This window comes from Xiphophorus maculatus, chromosome 2 (genome assembly GCF_002775205.1).
Source record: "Xiphophorus maculatus strain JP 163 A chromosome 2, X_maculatus-5.0-male, whole genome shotgun sequence".
NCBI classification, from domain to species: domain Eukaryota; kingdom Metazoa; phylum Chordata; class Actinopteri; order Cyprinodontiformes; family Poeciliidae; genus Xiphophorus; species Xiphophorus maculatus.
This window is the reverse complement of record NC_036444.1, coordinates 6559468-6584569: the sequence shown is the minus strand read 5'-3', so window position 1 is coordinate 6584569 and position 25102 is coordinate 6559468. Positions and strand designations below refer to the sequence as shown.

At 40.1% G+C, this 25102-nt stretch overlaps 2 protein-coding genes across 9 annotated transcripts in view; one reads left to right on the top strand and one right to left on the bottom strand.

The window, feature by feature from the left end:
- Positions 1-10267, top strand: part of LOC102224296 (tight junction protein ZO-1-like) — a 111376-nt gene extending 101109 nt beyond the window's left edge. For 4 of the 8 annotated variants that reach the window (XM_023348753.1, XM_023348764.1, XM_023348750.1 and 1 more), the window contains 4 exons: positions 733-1204; positions 1943-2160; positions 3763-3906; positions 8567-10267. In XM_023348753.1, the coding sequence (XP_023204521.1) occupies positions 733-1204; positions 1943-2160; positions 3763-3906; positions 8567-8661 (929 nt within the window). In that variant the 3' untranslated portion in view covers positions 8662-10267. The remainder of the gene's footprint in view (positions 1-732; positions 1205-1942; positions 2161-3762; positions 3907-8566) is intronic. The other 4 variants (XM_023348768.1, XM_023348759.1, XM_023348770.1 and 1 more) reach the window with 2 other exon arrangements.
- Positions 10268-11368: 1101 nt separating this feature from the next.
- LOC102224041 (very long-chain acyl-CoA synthetase-like) lies at positions 11369-24917 on the bottom strand. Its single transcript, XM_023324541.1, has 10 exons — positions 24205-24917; positions 20788-20997; positions 19600-19758; positions 19166-19290; positions 18881-19075; positions 15701-15791; positions 14176-14374; positions 13998-14095; positions 12954-13084; positions 11369-11764 (listed from the first exon to the last, which is right to left on the bottom strand). Exons 1-10 carry the CDS (start codon positions 24680-24682, stop codon positions 11588-11590), a joined length of 1863 nt encoding a protein of 620 aa, XP_023180309.1. The 5' UTR covers positions 24683-24917; the 3' UTR covers positions 11369-11587.
- Positions 24918-25102: the final 185 nt, after the last annotated feature.

Sequence of the window (25102 nt, the reverse complement as noted above, 5' to 3'; positions counted from 1 at the left end):
ATTAATCTGCAGCTAAAAAATACTTCAGCTCTGCCATTAATACAGAATGTATTAATCAGTGTAGGGCTGCTTATTGACGGGTTTTTTGAATAACCGATTAATAATCAGACAGCAGAAGCTGCTGAATTAGATTAGGTTTTGTTTGTTAATTTACAGAATTTGAACTAAATCTGCGCCACTTGAAGAGTTTTGGCTAAAACATGTTTACATACAAAGAAGGTTTTTCTCCAGACATTCAATTTCTATACATACCATAAATCTGCAAAACTTCCAGAAAACTGCAAAACACTGAGTTCTTTCAAATCTAGATTAAAAACCCACCTGGTTGGCATTACCTATGAAACATTGACCAACATGTTTTATGTGTAACGAGCTGTTGGGGGAAAAAAAAAAGTAATGTTTACTGGTTTTCTCAATTGTTGACTGTTTGTTCTATGACTTTGTATTTTTGTGTTTTTATGATGTAAAGAACTTTGAAATGCCTTGTTGCTGAAATGTGCTGCACAAATAATTAAAATTGATTTTAAATGCTAAATGTATATATTCTCTGTATAATTTTGGCTGAATTGTTGCCCTTAATATGTTATTTCAGCAAATCAAGTTTTTTGAGGCTGCATACTCCAGATTCCTAAATTAGTTGACGATTATTTCAATAATAGATTAATCGTTTTAGTCCTAGTTTTAAACTGTAAGTCAATATGTAAAGATTTTGTCTCTTTTCTTTCTTTCCAGCCAATTCCATCCCTGAACCACTGAGCTCCCCGAATCCTAAACCCGACCCAGCAGCTCTCAGGCCGACTAGCAGGGACGAATCCACGCCAGGCGGCTACCTGCCACCCAGAGGCCTCCCCGACAAAGTCCCCGTCAACGGCACCGACGCGCCGCTGCCGAAAACCCTGGGCGCTCCGCCTTCGACCAGCTACAACCGCTACGTCCCCAAGCCTTACACCAGCACGGCCCGGCCCTTCGAGCGCAAGTTCGACAGCCCAAAGTTCAACCACAACCTGCTGCCGAACGACACGCAGGTGAAAACGGACCTCCTTAGCAAGCCGGGGGTGGTGAGCAACGCCTCAGTGAAACCTCAGCTGTCGCCGCAGCCCCTCGACCACGACAGTGGCCTGGACACCTTCACGCGCACCATGGACAACAGGCCCAAATACCAGCACAATAACATCAACACCATTCCCAAGGCCATCCCTGTAAGGTAAGGCAGCAGAGCGCTCAGAGGGAAATCACCGAGCGGCAGAAAGAGACGCTACACTCACCGCGTCTCCATTTTTCACTTCCGATACCGATATAAGGATTAGTATCGACCGATACCGATACGATACAGAAAAACGGTGCTAAATTAACTGAAAACATTTCACTTTTAAAACATAGACATAAACTAGAACGTCTCCATTTCCTGTGAAAATGCAGTGTGAATCCTGTATGCTGAATGTTTTTGGTGAAAATATAAAACTCTCTTCCAAACAGTATTAGAAATCAGTGCAGAACAGTGCTTACAAAGCTAAATTCAAAGGTCACAACAGCTAACAAGCTAAAATACTAATATTTCATATAGGTTAGCACTAGCATGCTCACATAACCCAGGCAGAGTGAAAAAATCCATGTAAAAGCTAAACCTAGGTAAAAACCTGAAGCTAGCTAAAATTTAAATCATAGCATCAAGGCTAGCAATAGCATGGTGCTAGCCATGCTACATGCAGGACGTAAAAAAAAAAGTTAGAGCTCAACTTGTGAACCTATTGGACTGCACTTTCATTTTCAGTTGTTATGATTTAAACACCTTGAACCGCCTTGCTGCTGAAATGTGCTACACAAATAAACCTTGATGGATTTATTTTTGTCCGTTTCGTAACAGAAACTCAGCTACTTTTCACTTAAGGTTTGTTCTACCTTCCTCTCTGACTGATGATCCCTTACGACTTGTCCTCCTCAGCCCCAGCGCCTTGGACGACGACGATGAGGACGAAGGGCACACAGTGGTCGCCACCGCCCGCGGCATCTTCAACAGCAACGGAGGGGTCCTGAGCTCCATCGAGACGGGCGTCAGCATCATCATCCCCCAGGGCGCCATCCCCGAGAGCGTGGAACAGGAGATTTACTTCAAGGTGTGCAGGGACAACAGCATCCTGCCGCCCCTCGACAAGGAGAAAGGTCAGCGCTCGGCTCCTCCCTACCCCGATTATGTCAGAGAATGACTTACAGCCTCCAAGAAAATCCTTGGGAGACAAAGTGCTTGTGAGCTTTGGATAGTAATTAGTGGAGCCTTTTTAAATGTCAAGTTTAGTTCTGCTACTTTGGCTGGATTTCATATGAAAAAAAACATAAAAGGTTGTTTAGGCCTGAGCTTCTGCTGATATATTAAGGGACTTACTATGTAAAATTGACATTTCGAACATCTTTGTACCTCCATTTGGATTTCTACTGCTTATAAAAACAACCCAAGCACTAAAAAAAACACCTTGAATTATTTTGATAATAAGTTAATGTGTTTTGGTGCCCGGTAAAATGGGCCATCTCAAAAATCTCCTGATTGTTGAGTCATATTCAACAGGCAGGACGCCATTACCTAGTAACCCCAGCCGAGTCCAGCCCCGTTACCTAGCAACTTCGGTAGAGTTCCAGCCCCGTTACCTAGCAACCCCGGCAGAGTTCCAGCCCCGTTACCTAGCAACCCTGGCAGAGTTCCAGCACGTTTAGTCAGCCGGTTTACCGCTGCTGTGTGCTGCACTGCAAAATCACAAAATCTTACCAAGTATTTTTGGTTTAGTTTCTAATGCAAATGTCTTTGTACACTTGAAATAAGACAAAACTAAGTTAAAAGTAAAACAATAAAGAAAAATTGTCAATAATTCCTTAATATTGATGGAAAAGCTCTAGGTCCATTGGCAGATTATTCCACTTCTGACATGAGAAAAAAGTTTGGTATAAGTGAAATAATCTGCCAGTGGAACTAGAACGTTTTAGAAATTATGTACTTAGAAGAAGTTCCTTACATCTTGCTGAAAAGTTACATGTACGTTAGTTTTGTGCTTGTGTACTAAGATATTTGCATTAGAAAGTTGACCAAAAATACTTGGTATGATTTTGTGTTTTTGCAGTGTGTACAATGGCTGCTGGAAAAGTTTTGTTGTTGACTCACCACCCAGAAACCACTTGCTGGATTCTCGTTGGTTGTGCAGGAGGCTCCACTCCTGCTTTTCAGAGATGTATAGTTGTATAATTGCGTATTTGTTTGCAGCCATTTTTACAAGTGAATGTAAACGTTGAGTTGGGAGGCGTGGCCATTAGAAGCTTATTTGGATTTAAAGTGAAAGGAGGCCCTGAAAGATCTCAATCTGATTATCTAAGGATGATTTTGTGCAAAAAATTTAAAAATTATGTTTTATATTGTCTATTAACCTACCCTAACCTGTTCAAGGAAGCACAATAGGTCACCTTTAAGATGCGTCCTGTTGATCACGACGTCTTTAAGATTGTTGGAAGGGTAAATCAACATGGAAATCTTTCCCTGTGAGCTTCCATAAGATGATTGTTTGGATTGCAAAATATTTTTTTAGCTATAGGCCTGATCCATAGATGATTTAAAACTTCCTTAGTGTCATGTTCATTTATCAAGCTGTCCAGTCAGTTAACGTTGACTTTTGCCCCCAGACTCTTCGGTATGCATCGTTAGTTAAAGGCTAATCCGTTTCCATTGCTAAATTCCTCTCTGCTTAGTTGGTGGAATTTAAATCCTGTCGTGTTTCTGTGCAGGAGAAACGCTGCTAAGTCCGCTGGTGATGTGTGGCCCTCACGGACTCAAGTTCCTGAAGCCGGTGGAGCTGCGCTTACCTCACTGTGCGTCTATGACCCCTGATGGTTGGTCTTTTGCTCTAAAATCCTCCGACTCCTCGTCGGGTATGCTGTCCTCTCTCTCTGTCCTTTTGGGGTCTGTGGGCTGGCTTTGATGAAACATGGAGATCCAGAAATGATAATCTGGACTCTTTAGCTTTCCTTATGCCCCTTATTTAATTTTTATAAATCTAATCTGTGTAGAAAATACAGAAAAATTCATCTGTGAATAATAGGACTGGGCAATAAATCGATTTTACCAATTAGTAAAACTCTGCGGTATTTGAAGATAAAATTTTTGGAAAATCTGTATTTTTGTTTCCACAGTTCAGAGTGATGTCAGAGCTGCCATCTTGTTTGACTAGCTTGTTTTTTGACTTTGAATTCAGATCAACGCTACGACGAAATATTAAGTCCAGGCTAAGATTTATATAATTAATCAGTCGTAATAATAAGATTTTAAAAAATCCTACGACAATGAAGTTGAAATAATGCGAGAATAAACTCATAATATTACCAGAATAAAGTAGCAATTATAGGAGAATTAAGGAGTAATTTTACAAAAAGTCCCACATAAAAAATAGCAAAAAATTAAAATGAGGGATCTTGAACATCTTGTGAAGTTATACTTTATCGGTTTTACAGATAAGGTATTATTTTATGACATAACATCAGCTTCAAATTATTATCAGTAGCAAGTCTTTAAATTATCATCCAAACTAATCTAAATGTCTAAGAACCGCATAAAATGAGCTGGTCTTGATAACCCAAAAGAAGATTTTTCCCCCTAATCCTCTAATGTTCTGGTAAAATTTTGTCTGTATTCTGAATATATTCTCATTAAATAAAAATTCCCATAGCCTGGTCCTAATGCTGCGTCATTTAACTCAAAGAAGGGACCATAGAAAATATCTTTTTTATGTTGTTTGTCATTTCTTTTTTTAAAAAAAAGAAAGTGACAAAAAAATGATTAAACTTGGATCTGGTGTGAAAAATCTGATTTTATTTTTAATCCGTATCACCCAGCCCTGATGAAGACAGAAATTAATAATCTGTTGTGGGTGAATCAGCGCTTCCACGTATTTTGATCTCCTTTCTTTTTGTTTGTTTATATCAAATATATACTTGTCAGTAACGTGAGGTTCATAGCTGGCGAGGTACTGACTTAATCATAATCAGATTTACAAATATAGACCCCCTGCATGTTATTGTTTACATGAGGAAATTCTGCGCATGCGGACAACGTTGGAGGGCAAAAAGACAATTCTTCTACATGTCATGCATAGCCGCGCTGCCGCCGTAGAATAATCCCACTAATTCAATGAAACTTGGACATGTAGATATTATTAATTTAGTGCCGTGCTCCACAGCAAAGGGAAAAATCGTTAAAGTACAACTCAAGACCACGTCTTTCTCTCCCTCTGTATCAGCGCAGCTACTCGCAGACTCGTTGCCATAGCAACTGACAACGCCACACAAAAAAACACTCAAATATTTCCCACAGAAACAGCAGAACATTCAGTCTGTTGCAGTAACATGGTTTTAGGCTTAATGTTTATTCTGCGATTATTAATAAGTGATTGCTGTGGAAGGAGGAGAAAACTAAATATATCGCTGCACTTTACTGTATGGCTAGCTCCATGGCTAGCTCGCTGTTACTGTCTCTTACTCTGCAGTTGTGGAGTCACAATGTCTGGGATCATGAGCGCCCCCTGCCATGAGGCAGGAGAACTGCCTGCCTCACCTCGAATCTGTTCTCTGACGTTTCTGATCGCTCAGCACACAACACACGTTACACACACAGTTGGTGACAAAAAACACTGCACATTATATACATACGCTAAATGATGGAAAATCTGTTCATATGTTAAATGTTTTTTAGCAATTTTATTGGCGGCTTACAGACAGGAGGAGCATGCTCTCATAGAGTGGCAGCCAGTGCAGTTAGTGAGAGGTTGATCAATCCCAGATGAGGCTCAGCTTCCTGCTGCCTCACCAGCTGCGCTTCTGAGCATTTGAATGGGAAAATGCAAAAATTCAGCAATTTTGAAGAAAAAGTAATGGTTAAATGAAAAATAGGTACTTTATAGTACAAACTACAGGGTGAAAAAAGCAATATAAATTATTTGATCAATATATTTTTCTCTGCCTCACCTTCCTCCCCTGATCTCAGGTCACTGATACTTGTACATATTTTTACACATTTTATCAAATAAACATTAAAAAAGTGTTCATTAAGAAAATTAATTAAATGTAAAACTAATTTATTTATCCCAAAAGGAAATTAAAGCCGTTGTTGGTGGTGATGCTGTTGGAATAAAAGATCTCCAGTAGCAGTCAGCTTTGCAACAAATCTGAAGAAGCCTCTGACTGAAGACTGTCATGAGATGCAGAGACGATATAATTCACGATAGTGTGTTGTGCTAATCTGCCTCGTTTGCTTTTGCCACTTCTTTCATTTCTGTCTGGCCGTTTCATTAGAGAGCGTTATGATTGATGGAAGACATGGTTTGAACTTTTAACTCCTCTGGCATTATTTGTGTTATAGAGATGTTAATCAGCTGCGCCGGGTTGTAAAGACAATCCCCTGTTTCCGTGGTTACGGAGTCAGATGTTGTCTCAGTATCACAACTCAATGCTGATGCCCCTTTTCGATACAATCCAAAAATCTTTCTGGAGAAGCAATTCATCAGTCTAATATCTTAACTGCTTGGCAAAAACAACATATTTTTATTTATTATGCATGACTTTTAAGGAACACGTGATAATGTCAAATTTGTAGAAGTTCCTCTAAATGACCACAGAACCCACCAGGATAACTCTACTTAAGTTTCAAAACTGACCTTAGAAATCCTTGAAAAGGGCGTGCCGTGGTGGCGTAGCAGTTAGCGCGACCCCGAGGCCTTCAGTCCTCCACGCGGCCGTCGCGGGTTCGACTCCCGGACCCGACGATATTTGCCGCATGTCTTCCCCCCTCTCCTTCCCTGTTTCCTGTCAGCCCACTGTCATATAAGGGACACTAGAGCCCACAAAAGACCCCCTGGAGGGGTAAAAAAAAAAAAAATCCTTGAGAAGTGCTTGAATTTCACAGTGGCGAACTTTTACAAACTCCTGATTTTTCTTGGCACCAGATTTGGTCCCAGATTACAATTCTCCCCCCGCCATGTTTCATAAACGTGTTGATCAGCGTCATTCGGTCCAAACTCGTGTTTTTCATCGTTCTGCTGCGGCTCTGAAGCCGAAAACCTCAGTATCGGGCCGACCCAGTTACAGAGGTTTCCTTTGTGACGCCTCTGACAATAACGCTGCTTGTTCTCGGATCTTTTTCAGTCTGAGGAAACTAACAGTCGCTTCGGATTTCTCTCCGTCTGCAGAGGTGGCTGAGTGTTCAGAACATTTTTACATCTAATATGCTCCTTAGGTTGCTGAAGAAATCAGATTTTAATAAACTGGTGATCTGTAAATAGACAATCACCCACTAGGGCTGAAACGATTAATCACGATTAATCGATTACTCAAAAAACCCTCATCTAATTTAGTAATTGATTCATCGTTAACTGGAATATACAGACTCATAAAAGGGCCATTTGATGAAAACAATATACTTAGAGCAGAAATTAAGCCAAAACAGTACAAATATTATAAACATTTTGCATTTAAGATAAAAAAAAAAACTAACTTTGTAAGCATATTCTACCCAAACTCAAGTGGCAGTTTTAGCTTCACCCTGTTCAAAATCTGTAAAAAAGAAAAAATCTTAAGATCATTTTGCTTTACAGTTATTAATCTGTTAATCCAAAAAATAGTCAACAGATCAGCCCTGCACTGTTTTAATATTAAGTGTTTTTTTTACTGCACATGTTGGAGCATAAACTAAAGGAATGCTATTTCATTGCATTTTAGGCCTTAAAATGTTTATTTTTATCATCTAAAAAGGAAATTATTTGTTTATCTGCATCTTTTTATGCATTTCCAGTATTGTGGTTCAGTAAAAAAAAATGTTTTGCCAATTTTGTAATCTGATTAATCAGTAAATCGTCACAATAATCGATTACTAAAATAATCATTAGTTGCAGTCCTCAAAGATTTCTGAGATTAGCTTCAAAATTTCAGATTTTTTGTCTTGCAAATTTTCAACTTTTCAAAGTCAGAAACTTCCAAGATTTTTTTTCTAGAAAATGTTTGAGATTAATCTAAAAATGTCTGTCTTAAGTTTTGACTTTTGAATCTAAAAACTTCAGTTCCTTGTAGAAAATTTTCAACTTTAGAAATTCTGAAAATTTTAACGTTTTTTCCCCCTTGAGATTAACCTCAGAGTTTTCGGGTTTTTTCTAGCAAAATTTTCCAAACTCATAAATTTCCCATTTTTTCTTTTAATTTAATCTAAAAATTTCTGAGATTTAATCTCAAAATTTCTGATATTTTTTGGTGGAGATTTCCTCCTTTTTTTTCTGCATACAATCCATGTAATACGCTGTTGTACAGTATTGACTTAAATGTCATTTAAAGGCAAAAATACAATCAAAGATTTATTTCGTTTTGCATCAATTATCACATATTGCTATTTTAATGATGTTTCATTACATTTTAAGCCAGATTTTATTTCATTATTAGCCAAAGCAGCATTACAAACTTTAAAGTTATCAGAATAAGTTTATTTAGACAATCACCTCTGTTTCATTTTGTCGTCCTGTGCCTCTGACTCCGGCTGTGTTTTTCCCTGCAGGTGATCCTAAAACCTGGCAGAACAAATCTCTCCCTGGAGATCCAAACTACCTGGTGGGTGCAAACTGCGTGTCTGTGCTCATTGACCACTTCTGAAGACGGCGACAGCTGGCCTGTTAACGAATGTGCTGAACGGTCGGGTATGAACTCCTTCCTCTCACGTTGTTTACTGTGCCCCAAAACTTTAAAAAGCAGAGAAACGCTCACACAAAAGCGAGCCGGAGGAGGCCGGACTTTTGTTCATTTTTCTTTCTTTTTTTTTTTTTTTTCCATTTTTTGGTATTTGGTGCTTTCAAGGCTTGCAAAAAGAAAAAAAAAGTTATTTAATCTAAGGAACTGAAGTTGGAATGCATGACCAGTGCTACAGGACTGGATAATCTCATTTTGACATTTTAGCTCATTTTTTGTAAAAGGTTGCAGTGGTGCGACAAAGAAGAAAAAAACAAGATTTTGTGTGCTGTAAAGACGAGGAAGAGAAAAAACACACAAACAGCTAAATTTAGATAAGCAAAACTTTTGTTTTTGCGAAGGATCTCCGAGGACTTCACGAAGGAAGACGTAGAAAAATAATGAAAGTATTAAGCATTAGCATCAGATTCCCCGTTTGTTTGGAAACTGAGCGCTCTCTGATTTAATCTGCCGTTTTATTTTTCTTTCTTTTGTTATTTTTTTTTGTAGGGCGAAAAAAAGAAGAAAAAGTTTTGCCGTAGATAAATATACTGACTTGATTTTCCAGAAACTCCTGCTGTCTAGAGATCTATGCATGTGCTACGACTCAGGTCCAGAAGCCTGCTAACAACTAAGTTCAACACATGAAACCCCATCGTTACACTGCAAGCAGTGATGCCTTATCTGCATATTAACTTTTCAGTGAAAACCTTCAAAAACATCGGATCCTTGAGTTGTAACGATTATCCGCGCAGAGGGAAAAACAAAAAAAACAACGCGTTTCTGCATTTCTCTTGGATTTAGCACACAGAATAATTGGGGCTGACGATTTAAAAAAAAACAAACAACGGTATGCTTTCTTTTACTGCTATGCATATAAAATCTGAGGAAATACACAAAGCTGGAAGATGTTTAAAAGACGTGGCTGTACATACTGCTAGCATATGGCCTTGGTTCTCTGTAAATGACCTTTTGTACATCTTTGTTATTTTGTATAAAAGAGAAAATGGTTTGTTTAAAAAAAAAAAGAAGAAGTGGTTACATTGGTTATGTTTATATTCTGGTTATACCCCTGAGCCTTGGAACTGACATACGCAGTGATAAGTCCAACTTTTCTACCAACATATACACACAGACAGATACACTACTTAAGGCATTTTTAACTGTCAGAAAACTTTTTATTCTTATTTACAAACTAGAGAAGTGCTTGGTTTAACTGATTTTAAAAAGATGTACTTGAGAGGGGCTGCTTTGAAGAGTGGTCCCTTCCTTTATTTGTGATACTGGATGCGGTATTGTGTGCCCTGAAATGTATTTTTGTACTAATAGACGATTTATTATGGCACATCAGTACTATTTTTCTTTTGATATGATAACACAGCTTCAAACCAACTCTAGTTTTATTTTCCCGTGTGGCCGACATTCTTTTTATTTATTTTGATTTTTATTTCTGTTCAGTTTTGGTTCTTTTTTCTTTGCAACACATTTCTAAGTATACCACTGTATTACTAAATAAATTCATTTATAAATTAAAGGGTTGTTTTATTCTAGTGTTTTTATGCACATCTCCAGAATGTAGTTTATTTCAGTAATTATATTTAACAAGTGAAACTTTCTTATTAAAATAAGGAATATTACAATTGTAGCTAATTTTTCTTCCACTCAACTTTCTACTCACATTCTATAAACCTTCCCTTACTATATCTGGATCACATTTCTGTATTAAAATCTTCTGTTTTTAGCTCTTCTGTGAAATATTCAGATTTGTTTTTTTAAGCTCGTCAGCTTTAACGAGTCCATTAAAAAAGTTTACCTTTTTGAATTTAATTGCTGACATAAACATATTTAATATTTATCTAATCTACTGAGATGACATGTGTGAACGCCTGCTACATTTCCAGGTTGTAAGCATATAGTTCTTTGTTTTAAATGACATGAACAGATCAAGAAACGATTTTTCATGCTGAAAAACTTCATTTTAAACTCAAGATAGATTAATTCAGCCTGTAAGGGTTTCTTGGTATTTAAAGGGGCAGTATTATGTAAAATTAAAATGAAACTAACAATGAGTAAATGTTCGCAGCAGCATTTTAAATGTGAAAAATTATGTAAAATTAACCAATTTTTTTTTGTTTTACTGTGTTATGTTATTCCCTCATCAAAAACATACCTGGCAAGTTGCTGTGATTCTGTCATGCATGTTTCCACGATGAATCGCCATGGCAACCACTCTTAGTGCCACTCAACTCCTTCAGACTAGCCAGCAGCAATTGGCAAACACCTGGTGGAGCTCAGTAAAACAGCAGCTGGAGCTTTTAGCAGAAAAATCCTCTGGTTTCACTGCTGAGGACAAAGAAAAAACCCTCCAAGCATCATGCAGCCACCACCATGCTTCAAATGAAGGAAGGATTAAGAAACGGAAGAAAGGAAGGAAAGAGGCAAATAAATGGAAGGAAGGAAAGAAGGATGAAGAAATGTAGGGAAGGATGGATAAATGGAAATAAGGATGAATGAATGAATTTTGTTCATGAGATCATTTTGGTCTCATTTAACCTCAGTGAGAATAAAAGGTGTATGTAAACTTCTTGTTTCATCTGTATGAAAAGTTGCTGATAAAAAAAGCAAATGGGAATATTTTTATATTGGCACCATTTATTTAAATACTGATTTGAAGTCAGGATGGTAAAATTAAAAAAACTCTAAAGCTGCAAACGCGTTAATAAAAAAGTCTCTTCAAACCCGAAGTGCTGCGTCAAAGTTCCTCCCTGAGATTAGACGATCGTTACGCTCCGCGCATGAGAAGAAGTTACGTCTTCAATTAAAACACAAAGTTCACTTCAGAGTTAAGTTTCTGTTAGAGCTTCATTTTTCCTGCAGCGATGGCGCCGTGGATCTCCTCCGTCAGAGGGACGTACGTCTTCTGGTCCGGGTCCAGGAAGTAAAGCGGGTCGCTGATGAGCGCGGGGTTGAATCCGTCCTCCACCAGTTTCACCTTCCTCATCTTGAACGTCCCCGTCATCTCCAGGGACGGCTGCCAAAACAGGACAAACTTAGTCAAACTCCGAAAGAGCAACAACTTCATCAAACAGCTCCAGAAGAAGCTACGGGGTTCCATTTGTGCCAAAAATAAGTAGAAGAAACTTGTGTAGATGTTGATGGTCTGTGTTGCTATGCATCTTTCACTGATGTCTATGGTATTGATGCTTTATGGGTATATCTATGTTTCATATGTGTTGACACAAATGGAGTCCCATAAGAAGCAGCTTCTTTGCAACCTCAAAGTTTTATGTAAATTTATTTTAGTGTGAAGAGACAAAATCAAATCAGGATCTAGAAAGGAAACGTGTTAATGTCCACTGAAGTTGAGTTGCCAAACTAAAAAAGAAGTCGCTTATTTGTAAATAAACCAGTTTATAAATTCAGCAGTGGTCAAATAAATTTTTCTTTTATCTCAAAATGTTCCCATAATTACAAAAGAGAATTAAAGAAATTGGAAAAAAAATAAGAATTCTGACTTTGATCCCAGAATTATGACTTTAATATCGTAATTCTGGTATTTTTTCTTAGAATTTTGACTTTAATCTCTGAATTTCTTCTTAAAATTATGAGATTAAATTCAAAATTGTAAGAAAAGTCATAATTCTGAGATTAGTCAGTATTCTAAGAAAAAAGTAAAAATCTTTAAATTAAATTCAGATTTCTGACTTTTTCTTAGAATTTTTTATTTTATTTCATAATTTTGACATTTTTCTTAAAATTCTGAGATAAAATTCAAAATTCTAAGGAAAAAAGTCAATTGTGAGATTAGTCAGAATTCTAAGAAAAGTCCAAATCCTTCTTAAATTCAAAATTGACTTTTTTTCTTAGTATTTTGATCTCAGAATAGTAAAAAATAAAATTATGAGAATAAAGTCATAAAAGTACAACAAAGTCATAATATTATGAGGATAAAGTGGAAATAATGCAATAAAGTTGTAATATTATGACTTTATTCTTGTAATTTTACTTTTTTTTCCACTTGCCCCTAATATTCTGTCATATTATTTATTATTGTCATAATAAATTTATTAAAAACAAAATTGATTGGAAGCTTTACATTTGCTATTTTCTCCACTGTTTGTTCCAGAAGGACATCAATAAATATCAGTAAGTTTTAATATAGCATTAGATGCAGTTACCGTGTGCAGCTGAATTATATTTGTTGTGTTCTTCATTTTTACCTGAACCCGTAGGAATCTGGGTCTTGCGTAGGCCGGCAGGTAGGAGACGACTTGCTTGTAGACGGCTGCGGAGTCGAAGGTTTCTCCTTCTTTCAAAGTGACGGCTGCCATGCCGATCCGACCCTCGTGACCTGATGGTTAGGAACAAGCAGGCGAGACGAACCCATTTCAAGCCAGTAGTGACCTATTAATCTTCCTTGGTCTGTGTCCTATACAAAACAAGTTCATTACATTTTTGCACACAATCATTCTTAGGTAATGAGATTTAAGATGATTTAGGGCCTTTAGTCACTTCAGATCTAAATAACCTGCTGCTGGCCACGGCTCCCAACTCATCGTTCACACGCTCACGTGAAAATGGCTGCAAATGCTATATCTTTGAAAAGCAGAAGTGGAGCCTCCTGCACAACCAAAGAATCCGGCAAATGGTTTCTGAAACAACATTCCAGCAGCCGTTGTACAGCGCATATAGCAGTAAAACCAGCTGGAGTTCAGCTTTGGTTGCTAGGTAACGGGCTGTGGTTGCTAGGTAACGGCGCAGTATGGCTCAAGAACCGGGAAGTTTCAAAAAACATTAACTTATTGCCAAACAATCGCTGGGCTGTTTTTTGAAACACTTGCACTGCAAAAAAACAAAATCTTACCAATGATTTTATTCTAGTTTCTTATGAAAATACATTAATATGCTTGAAATGAGATAAAACTAACTTAAAAGTAACTTTTCAGCAAGATATAGCTGATTATTGATTTTTTTAAAATTACTAGTTACACTGGAAAATTATTTTATTAAAATGACATTTTTCCCATATGTGAAATAATCTGCCAATAAAACTAGTACTTTTTCAAGTCTACTAAGATATTTTCACTAGAAAACAGATCACAAAATCACAAAAGAAAATTACTTGGTAAGAAGAAGTGTTTTTGCAGTGTAGGTCGTTTTTAGAAGCAGTAGAGACACAAATGGAAATACAAAAATGTTCAACATGCAAATTTTTCATAATAAGTCCCGTTTAAACTGTTTGGTGTCGTAAAGTATTTTTATACCTTCCACTTTAACACCATAAACATTTGCTTCTAAGATGCAGGCAGCCAAAGTGAGGATGTCTGCGACCTCCGACGTGGCAACGTTTTCACCTTTCCACCTGAAACAGAAACAAAAAAAGACGATTGGAGCGTCTCCGTTCGTCTCAGAGCGACAGGTAATCCGGGAGCCTCCACTCACCTGAACGTGTCGCCCACTCGGTCCTGAAAATAAACAAACTTTTCGTGGTCGAACCGAAGCAGGTCGCCGGTGTTGAAGTACAGGTCGCCTTTTTTCAGGACGTCGTAAAGCCTCTTCTTCTCCGTCTGCTGCTTGTTGCCGGCGTAGCCGATAAACGGAGAGCGCCGAGTTATTTTTCCAACCAAAAGCCCAGTTTCACCTGAGCAAAATAAAGTACTAAATAAATTATGCTCATTTTAACAGCTTTAAGAAATAAAACTGAACAGTTTGACTACGGCTGGCCAATCAGTCAATATTATCGATTAATCTAATTTTTGTTTTGTTTTTTCACCAATGCATTCCTGGGGCTTGGCGATGTCGGCGAACAGGGCGGCCATCTTGTTTGACAAGCGTTTTGTACAGCTTCTGTTTCTTTAAACTTTTAATTGAGGTCAACTTTATGACAAAATATAATAATCAGACTGCAGTTTCTTTTTACGAAAATAGTCAGAATGTTACAATAATAAAGTTGAAATAATACAGAATAAAATCGTAATATTAGGAGAATTAAAAAGTAATTTTATTAGAATTAAATTAAATTAAACTTAATTAATTTAATTTAATTTAATTAAACTCCAACACAATTTTAAAAACTAATTATAAAAGTTTTTTTTTAAAGATGTTCCTCTGGTAAAATTGCATCTTTATCCAGCTAATATTATATATACAGTATATTCATCTAATTAAACCAAAATTGTTTTAGCCTAATCCTAATTCTCATCTCAAAAAATATTTTCTGTCATTTTTTATTTATTTTTCAAAAAAGAAAGCAAGAAAAAAAAAACATATAAAAATTCTCAATCGGCTCTATTATGAAATAAATGAGAGATTTTATTTTTAAATCACATTGCCAAGCCCTTAATCTGGATTAAGACCAACAAGGGAGGAAAAGTGAGATTAAAGTTGGAAATAGTCTTTAAGTCAGAATTCTGAGGGGAAAATAATCTGAAATTAAAGTCATAATTCTGAGATTAAAATCAGAATTATTTTGTTTCCAGTTTCTCTAATCTGCTTCCATATCTTTCAGTTTTTACATTTTATACGTCTTTACTCTTTGCACTGTTGTCAATATTGGATTAAATATTTAAAACTAGGTTTAAAGGTTAAATCTTTTGCTAAAATGTTGCTTATTTGTCCTCATATTACGACCAGGAACTGTATTTCCCTGGGATTGTAAGTGACAGTGGAAGAAATATAGTTTTAAAAATCCTTTAAGTAAAACCCAGTTCATCTAATTTTCTAAACAAACTTCATGAAGATTAAGAAACACAAGAGAAAGGTTGGGAATAAAACACTGTTCAGATAAAAAATAAAACAAAAAACATAAAATCTGCTATCGGTTTAGTTAAAACTTTATTCATTAGCCACTTTTTGTTGATATTTACCATAAAATTGCTGTGAAACCTTTAAGAGTTTGTGGTTGTAATGTGAAAAATAGTGGAAAGCTCCAGGTCAGAGTATGGAAATCCAGCTGCTCATCACTCACCGGTTTCTGCTTTGATGCACAGACCCTCCGAGTTTCTGACGGGCTCCTCCTTCTCGATGTCAAACTTGATCAAAGTGTAAGGAAAGAAAAGCTGGGAGGAAAGAGCAAACGTCTCATCAGCGTCTGAGAGTGAAGCAGAAACTTTTTATATCCTCTGATCATCTCTGATCTTTGTTTAATCTGTGAAGCCGAGGCTGATGGGAGCAGCTTCACGTTTGACGATGGATCAAAACACAGAACTTTAAACATTAAAGTGAAATTCAGAAAACTTCGATGACTGTAGCGCTCCAATTGGACCTCCAGTTTCTTCGAATCAAATGAAATTGGCATCAAATGTTTGATCAAGCAGGAATAAAACCTCCGACATGTAAATTTTGGTTCTTTTGTAAAATATTTGAAGGTAAAATAGAAAAAGCAACAGAACACCGCTCGAGTTCAGGTCGGGCTCGAGCGGTGTTCTGTTGTTGGACTTCTGTGCTCGCCATGGATTGTCCATAACGAACACCATGTTCAAGCATAAGGGTGTCCATATGTGCACTTGGCACCAGGACACCCTAGGCCGCAGTTCGATGATCGACTTTGTCATCGTTTCGTCGGATCTGCGGCCGTATGTCTTGGACACTCGGGTGAAGAGAGGTGCGGAGCTGTCCACTGACCACTATCTGGTGGTGAGTTGGCTCCGGTGGTGGGGGCGAAAGCCGGTCAGACCTGGCAGGCCCAAACGTGTTGTGAGGGTCTGCTGGGAACGTCTGGCGGAATCCCCTGTGAGACGGAGCTTTAACTCCCATCTCCGGCAAAACTTCGAACACGTCCCGGGGGAGGTGGGGGACATGGAGTCCGAGTGGACCGTGTTCCGTGCCTCCATTGTCGAGGCGGCCGATCGGAGCTGTGGCCGCAAGGTTGTCGGTGCCTGTCGCGGCGGCAACCCTCGAACCCGCTGGTGGACACCTTCGGTGAGGGATGCCGTCAGGCTGAAGAAGGAGTCCTATCGGGCCTTTTTGGCCTGTGGGACTCCGGAAGCAGCTGATGGGTACCGGCGGGCGAAGCGGCATGCGGCTCGGGCGGTTGCTGAGGCAAAAACTCGGGCGTGGGAGGAGTTTGGAGAGGCCATGGAGAAAGACTTCCGTACGGCTTCGAGGCGATTCTGGTCCACCATCCGGCGTCTCGGGGGGGGAAGCGGTGCAGCACCAACACTGTTTATAGTGGGGATGGTGTGCTGCTGACCTCTACTCGGGACGTTGTGGGCTGGTGGGCAGAGTACTTCGAAGACCTCCTCAATCCCACCAACATGCCTTCCACTGAGGAAGCGGAGCCTGGGGACTCTGGGTTGGGCTCTCCAATCTCTGGGGACGAGGTCGCCGAGGTGGTTAAAAAGCTCCTCGGTGGCAGGGCCCCGGGGGTGGATGAGATCCGCCCGGAGTTCCTTAAGGCTCTGGATGTTGTGGGGTTGTGTTGGTTGACGCGACTCTGCAATGTCGCATGGACATCGGGGGCAGTTCCCCTGGATTGGCAGACTGGGGTGGTGGTCCCCCTGTTCAAAAAGGGGGACCGGAGGGTGTGCTCCAATTATAGAGGGGTCACACTCTTAAGCCTCCCTGGCAAGGTCTATTCAGGGGTCCTGGAGAGGAGGGTCCGTCGGATAGTCGAACCTCGGATTCAGGAAGAGCAATGTGGTTTTCGTCCTGGTCGTGGAACACTGGACCAGCTCTACACCCTCGGCAGGGTCCTGGAGGGTGCATGGGAGTTCGCCCAACCAGTCTACATGTGTTTTGTGGACTTGGAGAAGGCGTTCGACCGTGTCCCTCGGGGAGCCCTGTGGGGGGTTCTCCGGGAGTATGGGGTACCGGGCCCTTTGATACGGGCTGTCAGGTCCCTGTATGACCGGTGTCAGAGTCTGGTCCGCATTGCCGGCAGTAAGTCGGGCTCGTTTCCGGTGAGAGTTGGACTCCGCCAGGGCTGCCCTTTGTCACCGATTCTGTTCATCACTTTCATGGACAGAATTTCTAGGCGCAGCCAAGGTGTTGAGGGGATCCGATTTGGTGGCCTTGGGATCTCATCTCTGCTTTTTGCAGACGATGTGGTCCTTTTGGCTTCATCAGATCGTGATCTGCAGCTCTCGCTGGAGCGGTTCGCAGCCGAGTGTGAAGCGGCCGGGATGGGGATCAGTGCCTCCAAATCCGAGGCCATGGTCTTGAGCCGGAAAAGGGTAGAGTGCCTTCTCCGGGTCAGGGGGGGTGTCCTGCCCCAAGTGGAGGAGTTTAAGTATCTCGGGATCTTGTTCACGAATGGGGGAAGAAGGGAGCGGGAGATCGACAGGCGGATTGGCGCAGCGTCTGCTGTCAAGCGGGCGCTGTACCGGTCCGTCGTGGTGAAGAGAGAGCTGAGCCAAAAAGCGAAGCTCTCGATTTACCGGTCGATCTACGTTCCCACCCTCATCTATGGTCATGAGCTTTGGGTCATGACCGAAAGAACGAGATCGCGGATACAAGCGGCCGAAATGGGTTTTCTCCGTAGGGTGGCTGGGCTCTCCCTTAGAGACAGGGTGAGAAGCTCAGTCATCCGGGAGGGACTCAGAGTAGAGCCGCTGCTCCTTCACATCGAGAGGAGCCAGTTGAGGTGGCTCGGGCATCTGGTCAGGATGCCTCCTGGACGCCTCCCTGGTGAGGTGTTCCGGGCACGTCCCACCGGGAGGAGGCCCCGGGGAAGACCCAGGACACGCTGGAGGGACTATGTCTCTCGGCTGGCCTGGGAACGCCTCGGGATTCCCCCGGAGGAGCTAGAAGAAGTGGCTGGGGAGAGGGAAGTCTGGGCCTCCCTTCTGAAGCTGCTACCCCCGCGACCCGACCTCGGATAAGCGGAAGAAGATGGATGGATGGATGGATGGAATAGAAAAAGCTGCATTCATAGTTTTCTTACACCTTTAACATCTTCTCATGTCCTGAACCAGAAACCTCCATGGCTTTAAGGTGAATAAATGTGAGCAGAAAGAAAAACTAAATGGTTTTTAAAATGTTGTAACATGACAAAAAGTTATAAAATTAAAAAATTATGAATAATTTTCCAAGGCGCTGAAAATAAATTAGAAAAAATCTTTTCAAAATCCACTTTAAAAAATGCAGCTCATGCAGCAACACATTTTTTTAATTATCCATTTTTTTATTTTGAGCGAGCGTCTCTTACCTGGTGCAGAAGGTTGATGCGTCCCACCGCTCCGATCTTGGACGTGTAATTGATGAAGCCGATGTTTCCCTCGGTGGCGGCGTACAACTCTCTGACCTTAATGTCGCCGAAGCGATTCAGGAACTCGCTCCACACGTCGCTTCGGACTCCGTTCCCGATGGCGATTCGAACTTTGTGGTTCTTCTCGTTTTCTTTCTGCAAAAAAAGAAGAAAAAAAAAACCCACAGTGAAACTGCAGGCGTACAGAAAACGATGTGGAAGGAAAACCGGACCCGGATTTCTCACCTTTGGCATGTTGCAGAGGTAACGCAGCGTCTCGCCGATGTACTGCATCACCGTCACGTTGTACTTCCTGCAGTCGTCCCAGAACTGAGAGGCTGAAAACTTCTTCCTCAGAACGAGAGTGAGACCTAGAAATAACGGCGAATCACATGACTCATCTGCCAAAAGTGGGAATGCATCATTTTATGTGACGCATTGGGGCGCCACCCTGGAACGGGCGCCAAACAAGGGGCTCTGTTTGTAAAGTTCCACAGTAACATATTAACAACAATAATTTGGTTTGTTTAGCACACAATAGTGAAAATATTGTGGGTGTTAATTTTTCAAAGTCATATTTGTCTATTTGTCATATGCTGTGTATTGAAAACCTCCAGTTGATGCCTAAAATATGTCAGAAAGCAGTTAGCTGACCTTTCGCTCATCCTCCCAGCGCTTACCTCTCTCGATGCCTCCGGCCATCCCGATGAGGAAGCCGGCGCTGTGGTACAGAGGCAGGTTGATGTAGAAAATGTCGTCTGCTGTGGTTCCACTCGATGCCTGGACGAAGGACGCGGCCCACACCCTCTCATGGGTGACCACAGCTGCTTTAGGCAAACCTTTACCAGCCAGAGGAAAACATAAAAAAATCCCCTCAGAACATGAAGCTACAGCTTGATGCTTACTGACGCAGAATAACACCAGGGATTAATTTCTCTGCTCAGGTTTAATTATCTGTAAAGTCAGTGTTTTATTCCATGCTCACTGCTTTCACGTTTCCAGGTTTGCAGCTGCTTTTATTCACGCACCGACACAAGACCTGCTCACTGAAACAAGCAGGTGAAGCGAGCGGCCGGCTGGTGAGCATAACAGAGGATTTAGCAGCTAAAGAGCCGAAAGTTTTCCATCTGAACAGGAAGTGATGTAGTCAGGGGAGAAAAAGAGGCCCAGGAGTTCCTGACGGACTGGTAAGATGGCGTGGACAAGGAAGAGTAAATTTCCGCCAAGAAACTCTGAAATTTTCAGATTATGTTCAGAAATTTTCTAGAAAAAAAGAAATGTCTGTGATCCAGCAGTCAAAAAACTCAAAAATATTTATTTTAATCTTAGAAAAATTTTAGGAAAAAAGCTCCAAAAGTCCAACATTTGCTGGAAGAATATTTGGAAGATTTAGATTAATCTAAAAATCTTTTCTAGAAAAAAAAAAAAAAAAGGAAATTTCTGAGCTCCAAAAGTCCAAATTTTACTTGAAGAAACTCAGAAAAATTTTAGATTAATCCCAGGAATGTTATCAAAAAAGACAAAGAAATTTCTGAGTTTGAAAAGTTGAAAATTTTCTTGGGGGGGAAAAAATTATTTTTGTAGCAAATTTTCAACTTTTCAGATTCAGATGTGTTTCTTCTAGAACATTTCTGAGATTAATCTCAAAATTACACATCTTTATGGCGGAAATGTGCTCTTCTCTTTCGGATTATAATCCTATCTGCGCTGGCCCACCCTTCACCTGCTCGGTCTAAACTGTATCAATTCGCGGGTAACCATAGCAACCAGCGAGCGTTTGACAGCCAACCGAATTCCTTCTGTCGTCCAAGTTGCGCGCGCATCCGCTGTGTTTACAAACAGAGAACGTAATATGGCGGCGGGCGTACCGGTGGTGCCGGACGTGTAGATGTAGAGCGCGGTGCTGCGGATGTGGATGTTGGCCCGCAGCTCCGGAGGCAGCGGCCGGTCGGAGGCTTCGGCGATCTTGTCAGACAAAGCGGTGATTCCTTCAACGCTGCAGCGGTCCGACAGGAGGAACACCCGGATGCCCTGGTCCCGGAGCGTCGGCAGAACTTCCTCCACCGCATCCAGCAGCTCTGCAGACACAGGCCGGGTTCAGACTGACCCAGCAAGCCAGAGGGCCGAGCTGGGTCCGGTTACCAGAACCCACTGAGGGATGGGAGCACTACGTCAACACGTTTTTAACCAAAGTGAAAGTAAAAGGAAGAAATTATTCAAGTAAGAGTAAAAAAAAAAATCATTTTGTAAAAAGGCTACTTAAGTAACTGATCAAAATATTAATTGAAAATTGCCTAATCAATCAGAACAAATTATACAAATTATGTGGAAATTTTGGGACCAAAATGAAAATATTCATGTAAATAATTTCAAAATCAAGTAAAATAAACATTTTTCCAAATCAGTTTCTGTCAATATAAAGCGTACGAATAAAACTGCAGGTGTGTTTGTGTCTGGTGATTTTTTTTGGTTAAAACAAACTTGTTCTTCATTCTGCGATTTTACTTAGAGAGGGTAGATCTTAGTGATTAATCTGCAAAATTGAGATTAAAAGTTGACATTTTTCTCAAGCAAATTTAAAACTTTTGAAACGCAGAAATTTCCTTGTTTTTTCACACACAAAAATGGGATTAATGTCTAAATTTCTGATTTTTTTCAATCAAATCTTTGACTTTTGGAGCACACCATGAGTGTCTTAGTATATTTCTGAGATTAAACTAAAAAAAAAATTATCTTTTTTTTTTTTTTAGCAAGCAAATGTTTGACTTTTGGAACTGAGAAATGCATTTATTTTCCAAAAGGTTACTCGAATAACTGTAACTAAGTAGATGTAAGTAGTTATAACTCTGAGGTTCTGGAAGTTCAGCTGAAATGGGTGAATTTCTGATAAAGAACATGAAACTGAAGTCGGCCATGACAGTTCACAGGGAAACAGATAAAAATACTCAGAATTAAACGGTTTGTAAACAAAGCTATTAAGATTTGTTTTGACTTGCGAAGGAACTTTTCATCTTTATAACAGAAATGATGTAGTTAATAATCCATACGGGTCTCTACATGTTTCAATAAAAGTATTTCACTCTGCGCAACAAGCCCGTTCTGTTTTTAATATTTTAAGAAACTTTCTCATCTCCAATGCAGATGCAATTATTCACATCCTCAACATGCAGATTTTAATGTAGTTGTTGATTGAAAAACACATTTTTTTAACCAGAAAACTTTTAGTGGTACAAATCTGTTTATATTATATAAAGATAAAATGAATAAACATCATATTAGAGAATTGCGGCAGCATGTTGGAGTAGTTCTACGTTATGACTTGTTTTTGTTTTACTTGAAAATGTTTTTCATAATTTTTCAGGGTTTTTTTGTAGTTTTTTGGTTTGGATTGTTGCTCCTATCTTTTACTTTCCGAGTTGCTTTGATTTGTAACCATGGCAACAAGCAGCTGATTAGCTCAAAACCTCAAATAAAACCTGAACTATGACCCCAAATCCCAGTGGAGTTGAAAAGGAGGCTTCGTGGATTGATCTCTTCTGACATGTGATCTGTTCAGCTTCCTAACCCTAAATAGGTATTTTCACAGGAGCGGCAGAAGCAAAAGATGTGGATTAGCAGTGCTTGCTAACAACTGATGATTTCATCAGGACATGTTGCTGTGGAAAATCATATTTGCTGTTGGCTTGTCATGACACCGATCAGACTATTATACAACCGTCTTCAGTCAGAGGCAACTTCAGATTTCTTGCAAGTCTGACTGCTACTGGAGACCCTTGTTCTCCACAGCATCACAATCTACAATGACTCTTTGAAGATACTTTGAGTAACAAGATTTAATTTCCTTTTAGGATAAAGTATTTTCTAATTGAATTGGTTCATAGTCTGTAAGCTAAAATCTGTCAGCTAACATTTATTAACAGCTTGCTAAAAGTTTACATTTGTAAGTTTACATTTGTTAACATTTATCAGAGCTAACAATGGTTAAGAACGTGCTAACAGCTAACATCAAGTTAACAATGAACGACTTGAACAGTTTCTCTGGCTACTGATGAGGTTTTTATTCTAGAATTGGACTTGAGGTCATTTTCAGTACCAGGTGAGGCCAGCAGGTATGAAGTTAATATCTTTGGGATTTTAAATCTCATCTCAACTGAAAGCATTAAAGCACCTGTTTGCTTATACAGGTAGTCTCAAACGTGGTTGTGAAATATTTCTGGAAATGAAATCTGGTAATTCCAGTCGGCCCAGACCCACTTCACCGTCTGCCTCCAGGAGTTTCATTTACAGATACCAAGATTTTCCTTCACGCCAAACCAGCAGATCAAGATTGTTTTTTTTTTTTTGGATTATTTTTCCCTCCAAGAACTTTGAGACATTTGTTGTGAATTGGTGCCATCCAAATAAAACTTAATTGAACTGAACCCAAATAAAATAAAATGAAAATGCTGCAGCTTTTCCAAAAGGAGACGTTTTGACTAACAGAAAATGATTAAATTCTCCAGTTATACACGCTGAAGAATATTTTCAATAGCAACAGCAACTTGTGTGGTTTCTTCTAAGCTTAAAGGCACATGCTATGTGATTCATCCTGAGAACCCAAACTATTAGATTACATCAGTTTTTGATTCTCTGAGTTTTTAGTTTTCATCAATTTAAATGAGCAATTTTAGGAAAAATTGGCCAAATCCAGACCTCTGATCGATTGATTTAATTGTATTGTTACCAAATTTCCCTGAAATCCATATTTACTGACATACCAGTAAATATCAGATGTGTGATATAATTAAAAACATGCACATAAAAAAACCCAAAACAAACTTTTCCTCGTAAATAAACACCAAAGGACTCTAACATGCCTTTTGTGATGTCAGCAATGACACATGCAGGTGGAAGCTCTTCGGGGGACAGAAGATCTTATTTAAACTAAATTATTAATACCATAAAACATAAAAACTGACACTGATACTTTCTAGATGTGATATATGATAATATCCAAAGTGAGGGAATGATTTTATATAAAAGTTTGGCTTCCAGCTTTAATGTTTTAAACCCAAATCACGCTCATATTTAACCAACATGCTAAATACATGCTTGTTTTTTTATTTAAATGGCACAATGCATAATGTGACTGAAGTAAATAATGCGTTCAAATGAAGCAATTAGAATCACTTGTTGCGCAACGTGAAAACTTGAACTGCCAGTGACTAATTTCAGGACTTTGGTCGTTAAGTAAATGAGATAATAATCTATAGGAGCCGCTCTGGTTTGGGGTTTTATCGTCTGACCTGGAGCGGCAATGAGCACTTTGGCCCCGCAGCAGGAGAAGCAGTGCAGCAGAGACTTGGATCTGATGTTGAAGTTCAGCAGAGCCGCCGGGCAGCCCAGCTTGGCCAAACCGAGCCAGGTCCACACGAAGCTGGGCTCGTTAGGCAGAAACAGAGCCACGGTGTCGCCCTCCTTCAGCCGGGCTTCAGCCTGCAGAGCCCGGGCCACCTTGTTGCTCTGCAGGTCCGCCTCTCCGTAGCTGAACGAGCGGCCCTCGAAGAGGATGAAGGTCTTGGTGGGTTGCCTCTTCACCGCGTCCAAGAAGCAGTCCAGGATGCTGTAGAAAGGTTTGGACTTCCTGTACTTGGTGAGCCTGATGCCCAGCTTGAGGCTCCGCAGCATGTAGGCGCAGTCATCGCTGAAGTACGGGCAGAAAGCCCGGATGTATGCGAAGGCCAGGATGGCCAGGCCGGCCGCAGCGGAGAGCCACACGGACATGGTGGAGGAGCCGCAGGACGGGCTGGGAAAAGTTCAAACTGTCTGGAAAAACTCAAATGTGACAAAGTTCATGTGTTTGGCTGAGGGCGGCGCTCAGCCGGGTTCTGTCCCACTGATCCCGCCTTCAGTCCGGGGGAGGATCCAGTTGCCAGATCGGCTGGATTTCCTCTCCACCTGTTGGAAAACTAAACTACCAGAGGCGGGCAGAAATTATACTCAACTAGGAATACTTCTTTAAGATTAGTCTGAATCCGGGTCATTTCTGGTTCTACTTATTACACTAGAATATGGGGCCTTTGTAGACACACAAAAAGAGAAAAACAGAGTAAATCTCTGCCAAACATTCTCTCATCTCAGAAATTTTCTAGAAAAATCTGGAAAATGTGTGGCCTTCAAATTTGCTAGGAAAAACTTAAAAAA

Coding starts and splice junctions, on each gene's coding strand:
- LOC102224041 (XM_023324541.1), bottom strand. CDS start 24,682: ATGTCCGTGTGGCTCTCCGCTGCGGCCGGCCTGGCCATCCTGGCCTTC. Junction 19,076..19,165: donor ACCTCTGCAACATGCCAAAG/GTGAGAAATCCG, acceptor CTTTTTTTGCAG/AAAGAAAACGAGAAGAACCA. Junction 15,792..18,880: donor GCATCAACCTTCTGCACCAG/GTAAGAGACGCT, acceptor CTTTCCTCCCAG/CTTTTCTTTCCTTACACTTT.